At 38.3% G+C, this 20,237-nt stretch overlaps 1 protein-coding gene across 1 annotated transcript; it reads right to left on the bottom strand.

The window, feature by feature from the left end:
- Positions 1-411: 411 nt before the first annotated feature.
- Positions 412-19,059, bottom strand: LOC127445334 (UTP--glucose-1-phosphate uridylyltransferase-like). Its single transcript, XM_051705334.1, has 10 exons — positions 18,683-19,059; positions 17,062-17,189; positions 12,344-12,451; positions 8,536-8,721; positions 6,962-7,095; positions 6,587-6,884; positions 5,956-6,153; positions 2,396-2,638; positions 2,171-2,275; positions 412-2,039 (listed from the first exon to the last, which is right to left on the bottom strand). Exons 1-10 carry the CDS (start codon positions 18,696-18,698, stop codon positions 1,932-1,934), a joined length of 1,524 nt encoding a protein of 507 aa, XP_051561294.1. The 5' UTR covers positions 18,699-19,059; the 3' UTR covers positions 412-1,931.
- Positions 19,060-20,237: the final 1,178 nt, after the last annotated feature.

Here is a 20,237-nt window from a genome sequence, read left to right as displayed (position 1 = left end):
TTCTTGATAAATTAATGCTTAAAATGCAGCTTTTGATCTCTTGATCAGAAACCGTTCAGACTGCAGTTATATTTGGATTACAGCCACTAGAGGGCATCAGCTGTTGAGACTGTATATGAAAGTCTTCCTAAAACCTGATAACTGGAATCAAGATATTGTTAGATGTACAAATGTTTTTCAGGCACTTTATCAATTTTTTTAAATGTATGCAGTGTTACATTAGGCAATGATTTGATTAAATTGTAAAGTAAATGACACGTTTTTATAAATGACTTATGTTATACAACTTTCTTCCGCTAAAAAATGTATTAAAACACCTTAAAAATATAATAATTTTATACTCCCTCAAGTCACTGGGGAGTCCTGATTGTTGAATAAAATAAAAGACCAAAAACCAAACCAGTCTCTCCCTAAAGGGGAAAACTGTACTTTAATTTCTTAAGTGAACAGACATTCAGCACAGCCTTCCCTATATGAATATTCTAATCTTAAAGGAATAGTTTACATAACAGTGAAAATTGTCATTCAATCTTCCCTATGCATGAGTTCATATAACAAATACATAACACAATTCCATCCAGCTGAATTGTGTATTGTTACAAAAACTAAATATTTAGTATATAAATATATAATAACATTTTATTAATATAATGTTGTGAAAAATGACAATTCAATTTGATGCATAACTCTTAAAATAGGCAAAAATATTTGAAGGAGATGTTTTGAAGAATGTTCACACTGCTCTTTCCATGCAACAGTTCACGTTGACCATACGTGTCAAGCTCTAAAAATGGACAAAAAAACACCACAGAAGTAGCTTATATAAATTGTTTGCTATTTTGCAAGTCTTTTAATGCCATATGATAGTTAACTTATTCTTGAGATAGAGGACAAAACGTCCTAAAAGTCCTCTTTATGTTAAAAATCAAGAAATTCATGTAAATAAAAATACTGAAAAAGTTAAATCTAAAGGAAATGTGTATACTCAGAGCATTTATTGCTTATATATTTTTTAATAATTTCATTTGATTTTTTTTTTTAATTAAATGCATGCATTATACTTGGAAGCACATGTAACTTAACCTGTCCTCAGCAAGAGGTCACAAAGTTAAACTGCCAAACAAAGTGTTAAAAAATGCAACAGATTCATAAATATCAAATGAAAGGTAGGGATCTGTGAGGTATCAAACAATACATAAATTAAACTTTAAATTCATAATTATATGAAAATATATATATTTTTTTATATGTCTGACGGAGTTGACACAATTTAGCATTTTTATAAAACCTGTTTGCTAACTTTTTTCGTAAGCAGAGACCTTTGTCTACAAATTAAATTAATTTTAATCCATTTCAAATTAATTTAGTTAATAGATTTAAAAAAAATGTTTGTCCCTTATCTCAAGAATCAGCGAGTTTTGTGTGAGGATCAGACCAAAATTTAGGAAGGTTTACAGATCACTGAACTGTTTTTGTATTTCAAAAGAGCTGCATGAAGATTTTCCTTTTGTATTTCATGGAAAAAATGACAGCAAATAGGTTTGGAATTACACAAGGGTGACAGAATAATGACAGAATTTTTATTTTTGTGTGAACTATCCCAGTTTAATCCATAAACCCCGAACTGAAATGGTTTTTATCCCTAATCTTCAGTTTAACCATCACTGCTTGCATAACAACAGCACCAAAACCAGCAGCAGTCTTGTTAAAGTTACATCAGAATAAAAGTCCTTATAGAAATTAATAGTCAAAATTACTTTAACTATATTTTCTTAAGGGATATTAATGGTAATCATATGGATATCCTTTTTAAGGTGACACTCATACTGTATATCTGACACACACACACACACACACACACACACACAGTATATGCCCAGTAACAGTCCAGGTAAATTGTTGTGTAACAGTTGTGTTTGGTTGTGAAGGCCTCAATGGTCCAGAATGCGCAGGTTTCCTGAAACGATCTTGTTCTCCAGCATCGCACCAGCTGGGATATCAATTCTGTCTCCATGATTAGCAATAATGATAACAGTACCCTGTTGTATAGAAAAAAATATGTTCATACTGAATAACCTTCGTAAACAATGTTGGGTTATTCAATCCATAATCATTGCATCCTTATTGTATAGCTCTCATTTATTCTATCTTCATTCCTCGACTTTCATACCTTGAGAGTGACTTGTTTTCCAAAGGTAACGTCTCCCGATACAGTCAGGTGATCCAATTCCAGCATGTCAGGAATGCTCTCAAACCTTTTTAGGAAGTCCCGAACCTATAGAACACACACAAACACACACATTTGTCAGGTTTAATATTTAAAAGCTGCCAGCCACTGAAAGGATGAATTCCTTAAAGAGACAGTATCCTATAAACCGATTGGCTCAGTGCCTACCTTTGTGAAGGAGCTGCCCAGTTTGACATGAGGTGTTGTGGGAAATTCTCTCTTGGGGCTCATGGTCAGAGACCCTGCATCCATGCTGTACAAGTTGGACATGACCAATAGGAGGTCAGAGGTGGTTTTGACAGGCAGGAACCGGCTGCGAGGCACGTTGATACCCAGCACGTTGTCAAAGCTCTTCATGGCAGCACCCACCGCAGTCTCCAGCTGAATCACATTCAGACCGCCATCTAGAGTCTGACACAAACAAACATTTCAATTAATTTAGAGCTCCTGGAATCACAGAGGAACTGAAACAACAAGCAAAACCAAGCGAGATGCTCTCGGTCATTTTTGCCCTCTGGTGGGCCACTTAACAGGCGATGCAAAGCTCCCCTCTCACCCTGGTCCCCAGTGCGCTGCACACCCTGCACTCCACTGTTTTTAATACAGTTATGCATTAGCATACAGTGCATCCGGAAAGTATTCGCAGCGCTTCACTTTTTCCACATTTTGTTATGTTACAGCCTTATTCCAAAATGGATTAAATTCATTATTTTCCTCAAAATTCTACAAACAATACCCCATAATGACAACATGAAAGAAGTTTGTTTGAAATCTTTGCAAATTTATTTTTATTAAAAAAAAAAATCACATGTACATAAGTATTCACAGCCTTTGCTCAATACTTTGTTGAAGCACCTTTGGCACCAATTACAGCCTCAAGTCTTTTTGAGTATGATGCTACAAGCTTGGCACACCTATTTTTGGGCAGTTTCTCCCATTCTTCTTTGCAGGACCTCTCAAGCTCCATCAGGTTGGATGGAGAGCGTCGGTGCACAGCCATTTTCAGATCTCTCCAGAGATGTTCAATCGGGTTCAAGTCTGGGCTCTGGCTGGGCCACTCAAGGACATTCACAGAGTTGTCCCGGAGCCACTCCTTTGTTATCTTGGCTGTGTGCTTAAGGTTGTTGTCCTGTTGGAAGATGAATCTTCGCCTCAGTCTGAGGTCCAGAGCACTCTGGAGCAGGTTTTCATCAAGGATGTCTCTGTACATTGCTGTGTTCAACTTTCCCTCAATCCTGACTAGTCTCCCAGTTCCTGCCGCTGAAAAACGTCCCCACAGCATGATGCTGCCACCACCATGCTTCACTGTAGGGATGGTATTGGCCAGGTGATGAGCGGTGCCTGGTTTCCTCCATACATGATGCTTGCCATTCAGGCCAAAGAGTTCAATCTTTGTTTTTCATGGTCTGAGAGTCCTTCAGGTGCCTTTTGGCAAACTCCAGGCGGACTGTCATGTGCCTTTTACTGAGGAGTGGCTTCTGTCTGGCCACTCTACCATACAGGCTTGATTGGTGGAGTGCTGCAGAGATGGTTGTTCTTCTGGAAGGTTCTCCTCTCTCCACAGAGAAACGCTGGAGCTCTGTCAGAGTGACCATCGGGTTCTTGGTCACCTCCCTGACTAAGGCCCTTCTCCCCCGATTGCTCAGTTTGGCCAGGCGGCCAGCTCTAGGAAGAGTCCTGGTGGTTCCAAACTTCTTCCATTTACAGATTATGGAGGCCACTGTGCTCATTGGGACCTTCAATGCTGCAGACATTTTTCTGTACCCTTCCCCAGATCTGTGCCTCGATACAATCCTGTCTCGGAGGTCTACAGACAATTCCTTGGACTTCATGGCTTGGTTTGTGCTCTGACATGCACTGTTAACTGTGGGACCTTATATAGACAGGTGTGTGCCTTTCCAAATCATGTCCAATCAACTGAATTTACCACAGGTGGACTCCAATCAAGTTGTAGAAACATCTCAAGGATGATCAGTGGAAACAGGATGCACCTGAGCTCAATTTTGAGTGTCATGGCAAAGGCTGTGAATACTTATGTACATGTGATTTTATTCGTTTTTTATTTTTAATAATTTTGCAAAGATTTCAAACAAACTTCTTTCACGTTGTCATTATGAGGTATTGTTTGTAGAATTTTGAGGAAAATAATGAATTTAATCCATTTTGGAATAAGGCTGTAACATAACAAAATGTGGAAAAAGTGAAGTGCTGTGAATACTTTCCGGATGCACTGTATTGCTAAGCTAACAATGGGATACTCTAATTAGCATAAAAATACATTGAACACAAAAATATTGAGTAAAATAATCAATTTTTTAATACATTGAACTCTATACTTTTCAATATTGAATTGTCCTTAATGGGTCTCACCAAAATTTTCAAAAGATGCAGCCCAATTGGGCGTGATCAGCAGCGAAGTGAGGGTAGAAGGGGAAGTGAACCCAACAACTGTCTGATCCAGTCACTTAGCTTTATTTCACTAATGCAGTTAACAGCATCAAAGATTCTCACAATTACTCGTAACAAATGCACAAATAAATTATACACTGTTTTGTAAGCTCACAATACATTACTCACACTTGTAATTTATATCTGTAATTTAATATGCAAATAAATGCCAAGCCATGTACTCTGTATTGAAAATATCTGAATGTTTTTTGACACTTTAATAACTTCTGAGACTTATTCCATGACGTTGATTAACAAATATAAGTGCTTAGATCGGTTAACACACTCACATTAAGGATGGATGGATCGATAGCATTTGTGTCTGGGACAATCAATGTAAACCGCATCTCAAACGAGCACCAGTCAGAGACGGTCCACCTCACCGCATGTCTCGAAACACTCACATTAATAAATGTGTGCTGCGCAAACATTTAAAAGGTGTTGCCTTTAACTGGAACCCTGACCTGTCCCTCTGTCAGCCGCAGGTTTGCACACTGACAAACCTGCAGCGCTCACTTGTCAAAGGGTAAAGACCACGCGTCTCATTCTCATGAATAATACAGAAAACACCTGTGAGGTAGAGATGCTGAAATTCAATGGAAAGCTAAACCATGTACGTCATGAGCTGTGACGTTGACTCGATGTTCATTTCAAACCCAGAAGATGAAAATAGCCAGAAAAATCCCCAAATTAACACTTTTCCTCTTGAAATTAAAAATAACGAATGTTGACATTCTCTTCCCTTGTGTGCAAGACTTATACTGTATACCTGTTAACATGTGTTGTAGTGTTTCATGACCCTTTAGAGGACAAATGTGATGCTGCCATAGAATTTGGACAAAAAGATCGAGTCTGGCGTAAGCATGTTACTAAGCTAATGACGGGATACTCCAATGAGGATAAAAATATACTGAATCGAACACAAAAATATTGAGTCAAATAGTAAATTTAACACATTGAACTCTATACATTTTAATCTTAAATTATCCTTAAAGGTCAAATGTGATGCTGCCATAGGATTTGGCCAAAATGAATGAATTTCAAAAGAGTTAGGTGTTAGCATGTTGCTAAGCTAACAATGGGATACTCCAATAAGCATAAAAATCCATTGAACACAAAAAATATACAGTAAAATAGTGAATTTTTAAAAACAGTACATTGAACTCAATACTTTTCAGTACTGAATTGTCCTTTAAGGACACATACAATGTTGCCTTAGAATTTGGCCAACACATTTAATTTTAAGAGTTTGGCATTAGGATTTTGCATGGGCTTGTCACCTTGGGGTTCACGATGATTTCCATGTCCATTGCGTTCTGTTCGTGAAGTCTTTTAATGGCCGGCAGGCTGATCCACAGATTGTTGGTGTTGAAGATCTTGAACTTGGTGACGGATTTAAACTCGTCTACGTGAGCTTTGGGCACTTGAGCGATCTCCAGCAGCCTGAGTTTACCATCGTACTGAGTCAGCGTACCACCCTGAAACAAATAACACCAATAAGCATTAAAGGTATAGTTTATAATAATTCTGGAATTTCGTCATCATGTACTCACCCTCATGTCGCTAATGGTACATTTATTCTGCTTTTTTGTATTTTTTTAAACTTGACAGCCCTTGTTCAGTGTAAGCTTTAATGATACAAAAAAACTGCTAACCTTCTCCTTTTGTGTTCCACAAAAGTAAGAAAGTGTTACAGGTTTGGAATGACATTAGGGTGAGTAAATTATGATAGAATGTGTTTATTGTCAATTGTTTTATTTTAATATGACAGAACACATTTCTAAATAAATTCTCTGTTTTGAAATTTCCTAATCTTTCATCCATTCAGTAATGTTCACTTCCTCTGAACATTCCAAAGACAGCGGCAATAGTAAAACTACCTTGGCATGGTAACCTCTCGCTCCCTCTCACCTTCACGTCAGCTCTCGTCTTATCGGTGACCTCCATGACGAATTCGCAGCGTTTGCCGCTTGGCTGGCTCACCAGGTGGTTTAAGATGTGCAGGTCCACCGTGGCGCCCAGATTATCGATGTTGGACACAAAGATGTACTCTTTCCCTTCCACGATGAGCTTGTCCAGCACACCGGAGTTGTAAAAGCTGGTGTAGATGTCTCCATGCCCAGGTGGGTACCAGGCTTCTGCGTTCTCACCCGTCAGCCCCATGTTAGTGGCCACGGGCAACAAAGACTCCTTATTGATTCTGGGATACCTGTATCGAAAGGAGTGAGGAAAGGTTGAACACTAAAAAGATCTCAGAGCTGTAGCCTAGTGGTTAGAGTAGAGTACCTGCTCTGGTTGAAAGTGTGTATCTTGACACGGAGATGTGTGTATTTCTGCAAGATCTTCTTGGTGTCCTCATCTGTGTTAAAGGAATTCATCAGCACAAGGGGAACATCTGCATTATACTTCTTATTTAAATGCTGAAAGACACAGACAGACAGACAGAGACAGAGAGAGAGATATTTAGCCAACCAACTCATCCAAAGTTGAACATGGCCAGAAATGTAAAACAAATCAGAGGTATACAATAATTTACAATTATATCAAGAGTTGCTAGTTGGTGGTGGGGAGTTTGATTCATTTCACAGTCTTCTGAATCCGTTTACCAAAGAGATTCATTCAGATTCATTCACTGATTCATCCAGTCACTATAACTGCATATTACATATTTACACCAGTAGGAGGTGACAAATGTCTTATACATGTTATAAGTCAGTCATTGAATCAATGATTCACACCTGATTCCTTAAAAAAACAAACAGAGAGTTGGTCATGAACAAGAACTATTCATTCACTTAAAAAGTTTGTTCAAAAACACTGATTCGTTCACAAGCAAGACACTACAATTGCTAGTTCATAATGGTTAAAAACTGCCGAACAAATAGCACTTCTCCAGAGAAGGCAATCAGGTTTTACTGATATTATGCAACTTTGGGGTAAACTGTCATTGACACAGAGGGAAAAATCTTTATCAAGGTCTGAAATGGCAAACAGGCTCTTACATCACCTTAAACAGATCACATATAAGCCAGAGAAATGTTTAAACCCATGTACTTGACTCAGAAGTAGATAAACACTGCTTGCCACATCACCCACTTTCCAAGTTCTACACAATACTATCATTCAGTTCTCTTAAATTGTAAATATTATATGCAGAAACTCATACATGTATTTAAAGCATTTATAATACTATTCAAAAGTGGCTTTAAGAGGGCAATATATTGTTTATTTTCGTATAATTGAACCTAAGCCTATCATTGGCCTATAGTCCCCTGCAATCCATTTTGCAAATGAATTAGTCAATCTGTCCGAGATTTATTATAAGACTTTTCTAAGGACACAATGTACAGACAGACGCTTTTGGAGCATCTCACTTTGCTTATGTGGCATCATAAAAAAAATTTTAGGTTGCTGTGTCAAGTTAAACATAGTTTGAAATGCAGAAAAACACATCTGGAGATCCCTGTATTCGGAACTGCGCTCCACCCAGCTGTGTTTGGACTCAAGAACACGTTCTCATCTTGTGCTGGCGCTGTCCAGCTGCGCGTTGCCTATACAGATGGAGTTTCGTTTACTGCCCCCTGCTGAAAACAGGTGGTGTTTCAAGCTTGAATTGCCAGATGACAGAAATATTCCTTTTTATGTTCCGGCAACATGATTTATTTTGTAAATTTTTTAACGTTATTAATCACACTCAGCCCAATAAAAATACAGTAAAAAAACTTCAGTGAATCGGGTACTAAAAACATGAAGAGAGAGTGTGTTTAACTAAATGACGCTATCGGTCATTTGTACAAGAATTCATTCTTAGTGAATTCCCCTGTGACTGTGTGAACGTAGCCATTGTAATGATGTAACACCTCAATCTGCTGCACAGTCAGGTCCAAGAACGTGTTTTCATTGCGGACACTGATGAGACTCTTGGGTCCTTTGCAGCCCATGCTGGTGCCTAGACCTCCATTGAGCTTCACCACAGCGAGTTTATTAAGACTGGACGCCACATCGGCAGGAAGACCCTTCAACTTGATCTTCTCATAGGGCTGGATCTGTAAAACAATGAGAAATAATGAGGGAGAAAAAGAGATTTGAGAGCTGAGTGAGAGAGAGATTTAGCAAGATATATTATTTGTTAATAACTGTTAATAAAAGGCCAGATAATATGGCTTCAGAAGACTTAAAATATAGTACATGAGTCTTGAGGACTACTTTCATGAAAATGTAATGGTACTTTGTCCTTTTTTGGAGCTTGGCAGGAAAAATCACCATCCACTTTCACTGTATGGAATAGAGCAGCTTGAACATTTGTCAAAACATATTTTGCTTTCATGAGGGTGAGTAAATAAAGACAGAATTTTAAATGAAGCTGTAATCCTTTAACCAGTTGAAGATTAAACACAGAGCTTTGGGAGATGGTCAGAAACAAGAGACCTTACAAAATAAATATTACTCTAAATCAACGGCCAGTTTATATTAAATATGAGCTGCTTTGATTTCTCTCAACTTGGGTGTGGTGTGCTTTCATTATATGAAGTAGATGTACTGTAAAATGTAGTTTAGCTCACCTGAGACCTGAACACAAATTCTTCTCAGATGAACAAACCATAAATCAAAATTGGGCAAAGTGGTCTTGTGCTCTGAGTTTCATCACAGCAGCAACTGTTGGATTTATTTGACCTCTGTCAGGTTCAAAAGTTCAATGTCCAAGGACACTTCCCCCAGGAATTACAAACTAAATGGATATGATTAACTTAAAAGGGTAATTTCATATGTATTTTTATCATTTTATTTGCTTTAATGTTGTCGAATAGAGGTAGACTGATATATTGGTTTTACTGATTAATTGGTGCCAATCGTTGTTTTTTGGAACTATCGGTTATCTGTAAAAATCTATACAAACAGTTGTCGATAGATATTTTTCCTCTGTGTCCGGTGCTGGAAGATTCTACAGTTAAAACGGCTTGATTCTACGGTATAACAGCAGCCTCTAGGGGTGAAATTAAAACAATCACTGGCTGAGTTCGGAATAGCATAATACCCATACTACTCTTAATACTTCTGCCATATGCATCTATAGCAGAAATAGTATGAGTAGTATGGTAGTACGCAATTCCGAACTCCACTGACACCTTGTGTGGATTTGCTATATCTAAATCTTTCATTATTGACAAAAATATTTTTATTCTCACTTCATTGCATATTTTGTTATTTTGATTAGATCATAAAATGTTTTAAATTGAAGCATGGGCATGCAAAGAAACATGCAACTATATGAAAATGTGCCCTGTCAGCACAAAAGTGTCTATCTTCAACTTCATATCTTTTTATCAGATTTTCATATCCTTTTCTCCCAATCTGGAATGCCCAATTCCCACTACTTAGTAGGTCCTCTTGGTAGTGCAGTTACTCACCTCAATCCAAGTGGTGGAGGACAAGTCTCAGTTGCCTCCGCTTCTGAGACTATCAATCCCCGCATCTTATCACATGGCTCGCTGTGCATAACACCACGGAGACTCAGCATGTGGAGGCTCATGCTACTCTCCGTGATCCACGCACAACTTACCACGCACCCCATCGAGAGCGAGAACCACTAATCGTGACCGCAAGGAGGTTACCCCATGTGACTCTACCCTCCCTAGCAACTGGGCCAATTCGGTTGCTTAGGAGACCTGGCTGGAGTCACTCAGGACACCCTGGATTCAAACTCGCGACTCCAGGGGTGGTAGTCAGCGTCAATACTCACTGAGCTACCCAGGCCCCTTCAACTTCATATCTTAAAATAAAAAGAAACCTTATTCCTCAGTAAACCTTATCTTGTGATTATATACAGTATATATACACCGATGAGCCACAATATTAAAATCCCCTGTCTAATATTGTGTAGGTCCCCCTCGTGCCGCCAAAACAGCACCAACCTGCATCTCAGAATAGCATTTAAAAAAAGCATCCAGTGAGTGGCAGTTCTGTGGATGGAAACGCCTTGTTGATGAGAGAGGTCAACAGAGAATGGCCAGACTGGTTCAAACTGACAATGTCTATGGTAACTCAGATAACCACTCTGTACAATTGTGGTGAGAAGAATATCATCTCAGAATGCTATTCTGAGATGTGGGTTGGTGCTGTTTTGGCGGCACGAAGGGGACCTACACAATATTAGGCAGGTGATTTTAATGTTGTGGCTGATCGGTGTATATATATATATATATATATATATATATATATATATATATATATATATATATATATATACATATATACATACACACACACACACACACACACACACAAAATCCTATGTCTGGTAAAGCATTGTAAAATGGCCAAGTCTCTGTTATTTAAAAATAAAAGTCCCTGGTGTGTCCCTGGTTTCGGGCTTGTTTATAGTTAAAAGTCCCATGTTATGCACCAAATCTTCATTTTTTCTGATTAGTAGTTGGATTCTGGTTTAACAATAATGTCGCATGAGGAATCACAAAAAATGCTACACACAAATCCATTTAAAATAGAGGAAAGGTTTATGGTGGACCTTAAAATAAATCGGTAAACATTGTATTGTGCAGGACCCAACAAATACAGGGAGCAAAGAAGAGGTAAAAACAAGTTATATGGACATTTTTATTTAGCATGATTTCCTACATGAAAATTTGGACTGTTGGTGGCGCTAGAGAGTTTGAGCAACTAGCCCCAAAACTGGCTCCAGTAATATTGAGATGCACATTAAACAGTGTGCCAAATTGCACATCCTTTTAACATATGGGCTGCCATATTCTCAACATACAATAAACATTTATTTAAGAAGATCAAGGAAAATGCAATTCCTCATGATATGACCTTAAAAAAAGAACACTCAAATGTACAGACGTCCAGTAAAGACTAAATGAGAATGCGACTGGCTCAACGATTTTGCTCCAGCATGCTTGGCCAGGCAAACATTCAAATACGCTTCAAGTTTTCCTCTGGAGAGCAACATTGTGCAGATTTGAGACATTAAACCTCATCTTTGAATCAAAGGCCAAATATAAGGTTTCAAAGTGCCTCTCTCTCCTGACTCCACCCCCACCAATGTGGCATAACAAAACACTGAAGATGTTGATTGAGAAAACAACGTGATGGCTTATTAGCCCCCTCCACAAAAATACACACTCTCTCAAGCAGACCGACCAACCATCCAACCAATCAGCACTTCCAGAATGTGAAAAAGGATGATGATTGAAATATAAATGAGCCATTGAGAAGACGCCATACACTTAAGCACTGATCTAGAAACAGTTGTGGCGTTTATTTCGTCCTGGGTTGAACAAGTCTCAGGTTTACAATGTGCTGTAACCTGAGTTTTACAAACGGCTGTGTGGTTGAATAGAAATGTCAGCCAAGGTTGTGGGATGCTGGAAGTGTCATGCTATTCATAGTTTAACCTTCAGCGTGTGAGTATTTGTGGATAGGTCGTGGGTTATTTTGGTGACGGGACCAGCAGAGAAATGTCATGGACATGAAAAACTGGCGACAAACTCAAACACCTCCTCCTTCCACTCTCTTTCTTTTGTTATTTTGACTCACTCTTTCTCTCTCTTTTAAAGACCACATAAAATTTGCAGATATCATTTTTAAGCTATTTTGCTTAGCCGTATTAGTCACACATTGAAGCAATGCATTCATATTGATTCGTCTTACCGAGTCTTCGGGTGGTCTCTGGATCTTGGCCCAGTCTATAGAAGGTCCCTTCTCCTGAAGGAAACGGTGAAAGAGCTTCTTGAAGCCCTCAAAGTCCTTTCTGGAGATCTGCAAGAGACACAATTCACACAAATCAGTCATTACTGTTCACTTCACAGTTCATTTTTAGTACATTCTTTGGTGGTGAGAGGTGTTGAGCTCAACATAATTTGTGTTATTTTGCAGCCAACAGTAAAAGAGGGTCCTAGAGAGTTGACTTCTACACTGAAAACAACATGTAAACCCAAGACACACACTAAAGCTCTCTGTCTCAGTCTATTCTAAGGGGCTTCTCTAAACAGGCAAACATTCAAAATGGTTTTGGAAAGCTGTCAAGCCTCAACAGAACAATGAAAAGACACTAAGGTACTAACAATCCAGAAAATTACCACAGTGGAACTTAAACTTTCACACACACACACAAGCACATATTTTAATAGGAAGTATTACTCATATTTACATCACTTTTTTAACAAAAGTGACCCACGAGACTTCAATTTGAGTCAGGCTACAACAATGATTCTTCTTTTTAAGACGTCATGTAAAAGCTTTTGTCTGACAAAAAGACCTAGATAATGCTTATTGTAGCTCGGCTTCATCCAGCATGTATACCCATTAATTGGACCACAATTGGCCCAGACTGATCTCATGGTAAGTAGGTTGACTGTGTTTACCGAAATTCAAAACACTGCCCCCGGTGGCCAAAGCATTAAGTGTTGTTGGGCCTATGGTCCCATTTGAGGTCCATTTTCCGGGTGTAATGTCCACAGAGGGGCGCCAAAAGCGAGTTGTGAAGCGAGTTGTTTTCAGCTGTACAGGCTGAAATGCAGTGAAGAGGAATGCTTATTTTATAAACTGTACCCCCGACCCAAACCTCAAACCTAAACCTAACCATCAGTGGTGTAAAAACGTTACTTTAGAGCGAAAAATGCAACCTTTGAATCATGTTCATCACTGATTATGCTAACGCAGTTACTTCCTGGTTTCAACCCATGATCCAAACCCAGGTCTCCCACGCTGCTGACGCAATGCGCTTCCAGTTGCACCACAGGGGAAGGTAAAAATGCTGGAGCAGATGCAAAAAAGTCTGATAAGAGATGGCGCTTGACAGTGAGTCAGCATAATGTGGCCGATCCTAGGGTACCAGAAGTATCGGAAATAATATGCCAACCTCCCGTGAGATCATGTTGATTGGCCTTGGCATTTCATGCATGCACCAAAAGACAAAGGTGATGCGCAACGCGTATATACACTCCCTTAGCTGACGTTCTTCCTCCAAAAATTTTATTACGCACCATGTCATGTACACTTCAACATCCTGTAGCTTGACTATGAAAAAACCCTTTTTCGTAACCCATTTTTTGTAGCTCGAGTATAACTGTTAACGTACAGACTGCATACATGTTTGGGACGATGACCGCAACAGATGTCTGAGAACAAAAGTTAATTACCAAGAAAAAAATGGTATTTTGACATTTCTATAATTATTGCGCAGTTCTCTGGTCAATTGTGGCATTCTGTGGTCAAATATTTTTGTATAATAAATGCTAAATTGTATAATTGGTCATTTTCCCAGGCAACCAATTTCCCATATATTTGTGTTAGCTTTACGTCTCTTGTATCACTCTGCAATCTCATCTCACATAATAAACTAATTTAACTCAAATCAGTGTACATTTTATGTCCATTTATTGATTTATTTGGTACATTCTGTATATTACGTAGTGAGAAGGATAATGTACAGTCATCCGGTCATTTACGAGTTCACTGGTTCATATAGTCCTGGAGCGCATTAAGGTAAACGGATATGGCATGCTGTCCACAATGGAGAGGCTCAAGTAAGGGACTGGCATTGAGCTCTAAGAATGAAATCTATGGGGTACTGCACCATAGTAAAGTTCAAATACACACTGTTTTTCAAAGTATAGACAAAACACTTAGACATTATATACTGTATATATCAAAATGCGACTACAATTATTACAATGATACTTCCATTGTTAGTTTATTACAGTAAAAAAAAACTTTGTCTTTAAAAAGGTTGGATTTTTTTTTCTGTTCTAATCAAATGCATGTTACAGATACTGTCCGTAGAGCTTAACGTATTGAACACTGAACCTTCCTACAACTGCTTATCAAATTAATAAGGTTGGCTTAAAAAAAACATCTGACAGAGTTACTGAAGAGAGATCAGTCGTATCCCTAATTACAAACACTGTTCACTATACATGCATAATTAATCCTCTGAAGAGTCTCCTTTGACCTTTATAATAATTGTTCTGAAGTTGCATCATGCGAAGACAGGCAGTTATAAAGACAAATCTCTTTGGTAAGGTCACAGTTTAACGGGCATCATGTGAAATCTAATTAGAGGGGCTAACTGCAGGTTGTGTGTGCAGCAACTGCTCACACAGAAATGCTCAAATGACCTGCCAGTTGAACTGCGATGCACCTCACTTATCTCTGCCTGCATCACCTTGGTCTACTGATGGACTACACTCTTAAAATGGAATACATAGACTTTCAATCAACTGCCAACAAAAGCCTACATCAGCCAAATAACAAAGGATAATGTATCTATGTGAACTTCTGCAGTTAATCCAGGATGAACTTCAAGGACATTAGTCGTTACTCTTACAATACATACAAAATCTTTGTTTAAACAATAGCCCTTAACACTTAGTTTACTCATTTTAAACCATGACTTGCACTATACACAAAAAAACGAATCTTGGCATTATATTCATGTTGTTTAGCCAGAGGGGAACTGGCCCCCACAGTGAGCCTGGTTTCTCCCAAGGTTATTTTTCTCCATTAACCAACATCTTATGGAGTTTTGTGTTCCTTGCCACAGCCGCCTTCGTCTTGCTCATTGTGGTTATAATACAATTATTATTTAATTATTTATTAATTTTCATACACAATTTATAATCATATTTAATCAAACTGCACAATGGTGACACTAAGACTTTATAGATTTTACAGTTTCATTTTTTGTTAATGCATGATTTTCTGTAAAGCTGCTTTGAAACGATGTGTGTTGTGAAAAACGCTATACAAATAAAAATGACTTTACTTGACATTATCAGCAGTTTTATTGTTTGTAAGTTCATTTTACTACCCACAGACATCAGAATAAACACATCTCAAACTCAGCTGAATGACGTTACAGTGTTTTCCAGCATAGGCTGTGAATGTACGTAAGACTCAGCTCAATTTCTTAACATTGTTACTTTTGTAAAAAAAAAAAAACAAAAAAAAATTACAACAATTTTACATTAAATTTGAAGCAGCAAACTTTTTGCTGATGCTTTTAATTTAAACAAAAGTTTATGGGTCAATGCACTCAAGAATTGAATTGTGTAATCTTTAACAAAATTAATACAACTTGAATAAATGAACGTTTTATTAATTTAATTTTGTTAAAGATTACAGAATTCAATTTTATGCAATTTTTTTATTAAATTGATATGCATAAATCTTAAAAATAGGCTAAAATATTTTTTTTTTTTGTTTGACAAATAAGGACTTCCAAATTGTTTTCCAGTTTATCATGTGAATGTACATAAAACAAAATTGTAAATTAAAAAATATGTAATGTTGCAATACAAAGAAAAAAAAAATGTACCTCTTGAAAAATAGTTCTGCATGTGTTGAAATTTGAAGATGCCGAAAACGAGAAATCTTTTAAAAATATAGTATAAGACATATTTGTCAAGTTCTTCAAAATGTTATCTTTGTTTATGTGGGTTTTATATATTTTTGAAAAACGTTTGTCATCTTCAACAATTTCAAAATGTAATGACCCTAAAAAAGCACTAAAATATTTTCCATGCACTCTGAATAGATGAGTGTACACTTCTTAATCAGTATTGTCAAACATGTATCAATCAAGGTATTTTTTTTTAACAAATGCCATGAGTTTTTAAATGATGATCAATATTTCCCAATACAACTAGTATTGTTTCTGTTTCTTTATTTCTGGACAGTTACACCACCTAGCCATTTTATTACACTACAGGAATATTAGTGTCATTTCCCTGTATCACATTACATTGCACTACATTGTCATGGCAAAGTTGTTAAATTGGATATAAGTTTACACAGAAAATGTTAGTAAGCGATTATATCACACTAAAATCATGTTAACACACACTTTGTTTACGTCTTGTGACTATACTTTTGAAACAGTATTTTAATGTTTACAGATTGGCCCCATTCCCTTCCATTGTAAGTGCCTCAATGTAACCAAGATTTTTGCTTTTTTTTTAAGAAAAGGAGGGACGAGTCAAAATAAATTTTTTGTGGTAATCAACATTATGCCACAAATGCTGTCGATTAAGCTTAACTTGTACTGAACTCAGAATATTCCTTTAAGTCCAATTAAAAAATGTTCATCATAGAGAAGCAGTAATCAAGTATGACTTACATTTTTACTGTTTTTTTTTTTGTATAATAGATCTGGACAAAAAATTATTGAGGTCATTGACTCAATGTCAACAGCATGTCCTCATTTAAATAGGTAAACGTGTCTGTGTATGCGTGTGGTTATATATTTGGGGCATCTGTGAGCTGGGGGCGGACGTGACATAGACATGCAGTAAAGGACAGCAGCAGCACTAGTGGGACATGTTCGTCACCTCCACTGATCACGTAGTTTACAGAGCAGCGGGTCTTACCTCCACCTCCGGTGACTTAGCAGTGGCCAAGAGTTTCTCCAGCTCTGTGTGCATGGAGCTCTCATGCTGCAATCTCTGCTTCTCCTGAAACTCCGTCATACCTGCACTAGGTCCACCTCTATACAGATCTGCACATAAAAACAGGGAAAGCACGACAGCATTATTGTGATGACATTACAACTGATTATTATCATCCTGAGAGTTCAGGAATAGCCTGATTTATTCTTCTCAAAGAGCTTGCATGTATAACTTTTATTATTATGGCTTTAGATTTAAAAAAAATATACTATGAAGAGGTAGACCGATATATCTGTTCTATCGGTTATCTGCAAAAATCTATGTGGACTGTTGCCGATATTTTTGCTTTTATTCGCTGCTGGAGGATTCTACAGTATTACAGAGGCCTCTGTAGGTGAAATAAAAACTGACACTTTGTGAGGATTTGCTGTATCATTGTTTATTTTATTTTTTTTTCTCCCCTTTTCTCCCCAATTTGGCATGCCCAATTCCCAATGCACTCTAAGTCCTCGTGGCGGCGTAGTGACTTGCCTCAGTCCAAGTGGCGGAGGACGAATCTCAGTTGCCTCCGCGTCTGAGACCGTCAATCCGCGCATCTTATCACGTGGCTTGTTGAGCGCATTACCGTGAAGACATAGCGCATGTGGAGGCTTCACGCTATTCTCCGCGGCATCCACGCACAACTCACCACGCGCCCCACCGAGAGCAAGAACCATATTATAGTGACCACGAGGAGGTTACCCCATGTGACTCTACCCTCCCTAGCAACCGGGCCAATTTGGTTGCTTAGGAGACCTGGCTGCAGTCACTCAGCATACCCTGGATTCGAACTGGCGACTCCAGGGGTGGTATTCAGCGTCAATACTCGCTGAGCTACCCATGCCCCTGGATTTGCTGTATCTAAATCTGTCATCATTGACAATATTCATCCATTTTTTTCCCCATTACTTCAATGCATATTTTTTTTTATTTTGATTTGATAATCAAATCAAGTGTTCCAAATTAAAGAGAGGACATTAACGTGACTTTATGGAAACATGCCCCATCTGCACACGTGTCTCCAACTTCTTATTTTGTGAATAATAATAAACCGTATTCCTCATTAATCCTCATTTATTCTTGTGATTTTGGTTGCACAATAAACTGCATCTGGTATTTTATTCATTTTGGACTCTTGTAGCCTCTTTGTTTGTGCCCATCACAGTAACAAAATACTATTATCGGTTATCAGCCTTTTCCACCTTATTTATCAAAATCGGCAAAATTCACTATCGGTCGACCTCTAAGACCATGTCACACCATGGTACATTGCTAAAACTGCTTGAAATTTCATGTTAACTACCCAGATTACCAGATTTTTGCTGGTGTTAAATTAAATAAATTAGGTTACATCAGCCACTTCCTCACAAATTACATAAACAAAAATGCAACAAAAAGTAGCCTAACATCTTACTACCATGGCATTTTGGAAATGTACCATGGCAATACCGTGCTATTCTCTGAAATACATTGGAGAAGCATGTAAATACCATGATATTACCCATCTGATACCATCACTATACATGTTGTAATTTTTTTGCAAGGGTATAAATAGACCACTTACCAGCGACAAAAGACATGATCAGGAACTTTTGATGGAGATTAAAAAAATTCTAATATATAATAATCCTGTATGGGTGTCGGTCCAAATTGAACTCAATACTGTTTGTACGGCTCTTTTTCTTTGTACTGTTCTGGATAAAACTACAGCTCCTGCAATGTAGAGGAATCAGTAACAAAAATAATGCTTTGAGAACCTCCTATATACTGAACAAGACTCAAGTGCTCATCCGAACCGAACCCGACAACCTCTCTACAGCCGCCGGTCACAGTGGGTCTAAGCGGGTGACGGACTGTCATGCACAGGACACCCGATCAGGGCTTTGTAACGCACTGCTGCAATGACTGAACCGCTGATGGAGATGCGCAGAGAGAGAAAGAATGGTGCAGCACCCCTTTAATAAACTCCAGCACTGCCCACCCATCCCGTCACGACCACAGGACAAAGTAAATATGCTCTGAAGCGGGGGAATTATTAATTGCTTCAGGATGTTGCACATGCAAATGATGAAGTGCAACATGCACTGGACACTTCAGGGGCCGTTCAAACAGGATGCGTTCTTGCATGCAGTCTGCGTTTGCATCACATGCGTCACATGGACGTCTTTGGCCGTTGCGTCTCGCACCACGACTGTTGAGTTTTTAGACGGCGTGCCAAGTTCAAAGCAGTTCAACTTTTAAAAACGTGTCTCTTAAGATTCATGCGTTCTGTTTTTGAAAGTTAATGCTAAAAGGGGTCGTTCACACTAAAAGCGATCTAGCGCTAAAAAGATAGACGCAACGCATTCAGAACGCATGTGTCTTGAGACGCGTTTTTTACTGTTTCTTTAACTTTGACACGGCGTGTGAAAAAAGTAGCGCTACTGCGAGAGATACTGAGAGAGGAAAAACAGGACGCGGTTAAGGACGTCCTCTCGAGTGTCGACGTCCATCCAGATCATGTTTACACAGAAAAACAATGGTAAAACAGCACAAACGGACGCAAAACGCTTTCGATGTGAACGGCCCCTTAGTGCAACGCAGAAGTGTGTTGCTGACGGACTATACCTAAAGTCTGTAAAATAGTTATTGTACATTTTCATATTTTGTCCGCCCCCTAAAATATTTATTATTCTCATTTCTAAATGGGTGGTATAGGCAGGGCCGTAGCTAGTGGGGTGGAAAGTGGTAATGATTCTAGGGGCCCACAGGTCCAGGGGGGCCCCACAACAAATTCTAAACTGTATTTTTTAATAGGAAAGGGGCCCAAAGCAATACACAGCCAGGGGCCCCAGAAAACCCAGCTACGGCCCTGGGTATAGGGGCCTAAAATATAATTTTTTACAAAATGTAATATATAACATTTTGATCACGACAGTGATAAAATTGACAGAAAGTCAATCAAGACTTATGTTTTAAGATGAAAACACACTTATTAGTATTCCTGGTTTTTTACGGTTGTAATTAAAGTCTCATAACTACCCATGTTTCTAAACGTTTCACTTTTTTACAACTTCAGAGCCCAATTATGAAGGACATTTATGCCCTGATGAGACAGTGAAGCATTTGGACTTGATATA

Source organism: Myxocyprinus asiaticus, chromosome 8, assembly GCF_019703515.2.
Source record: "Myxocyprinus asiaticus isolate MX2 ecotype Aquarium Trade chromosome 8, UBuf_Myxa_2, whole genome shotgun sequence".
In the NCBI taxonomy this organism is placed as follows: domain Eukaryota; kingdom Metazoa; phylum Chordata; class Actinopteri; order Cypriniformes; family Catostomidae; genus Myxocyprinus; species Myxocyprinus asiaticus.
Note: the sequence above shows the minus strand (reverse complement) of the source record. Positions and strands in the feature narration are given on the sequence as shown.

Excerpts from the sequence above, each read along its gene's own strand:
- LOC127445334 (XM_051705334.1), bottom strand. Across the intron at positions 7,096-8,535 it reads TGACTGTGCAGCAGATTGAG|CATTTAAATAAGAAGTATAA; the intron begins GTGTTACATCAT and ends TGTGTCTTTCAG. Across the intron at positions 2,040-2,170 it reads GAAAACAAGTCACTCTCAAG|GGTACTGTTATCATTATTGC; the intron begins GTATGAAAGTCG and ends TCTATACAACAG.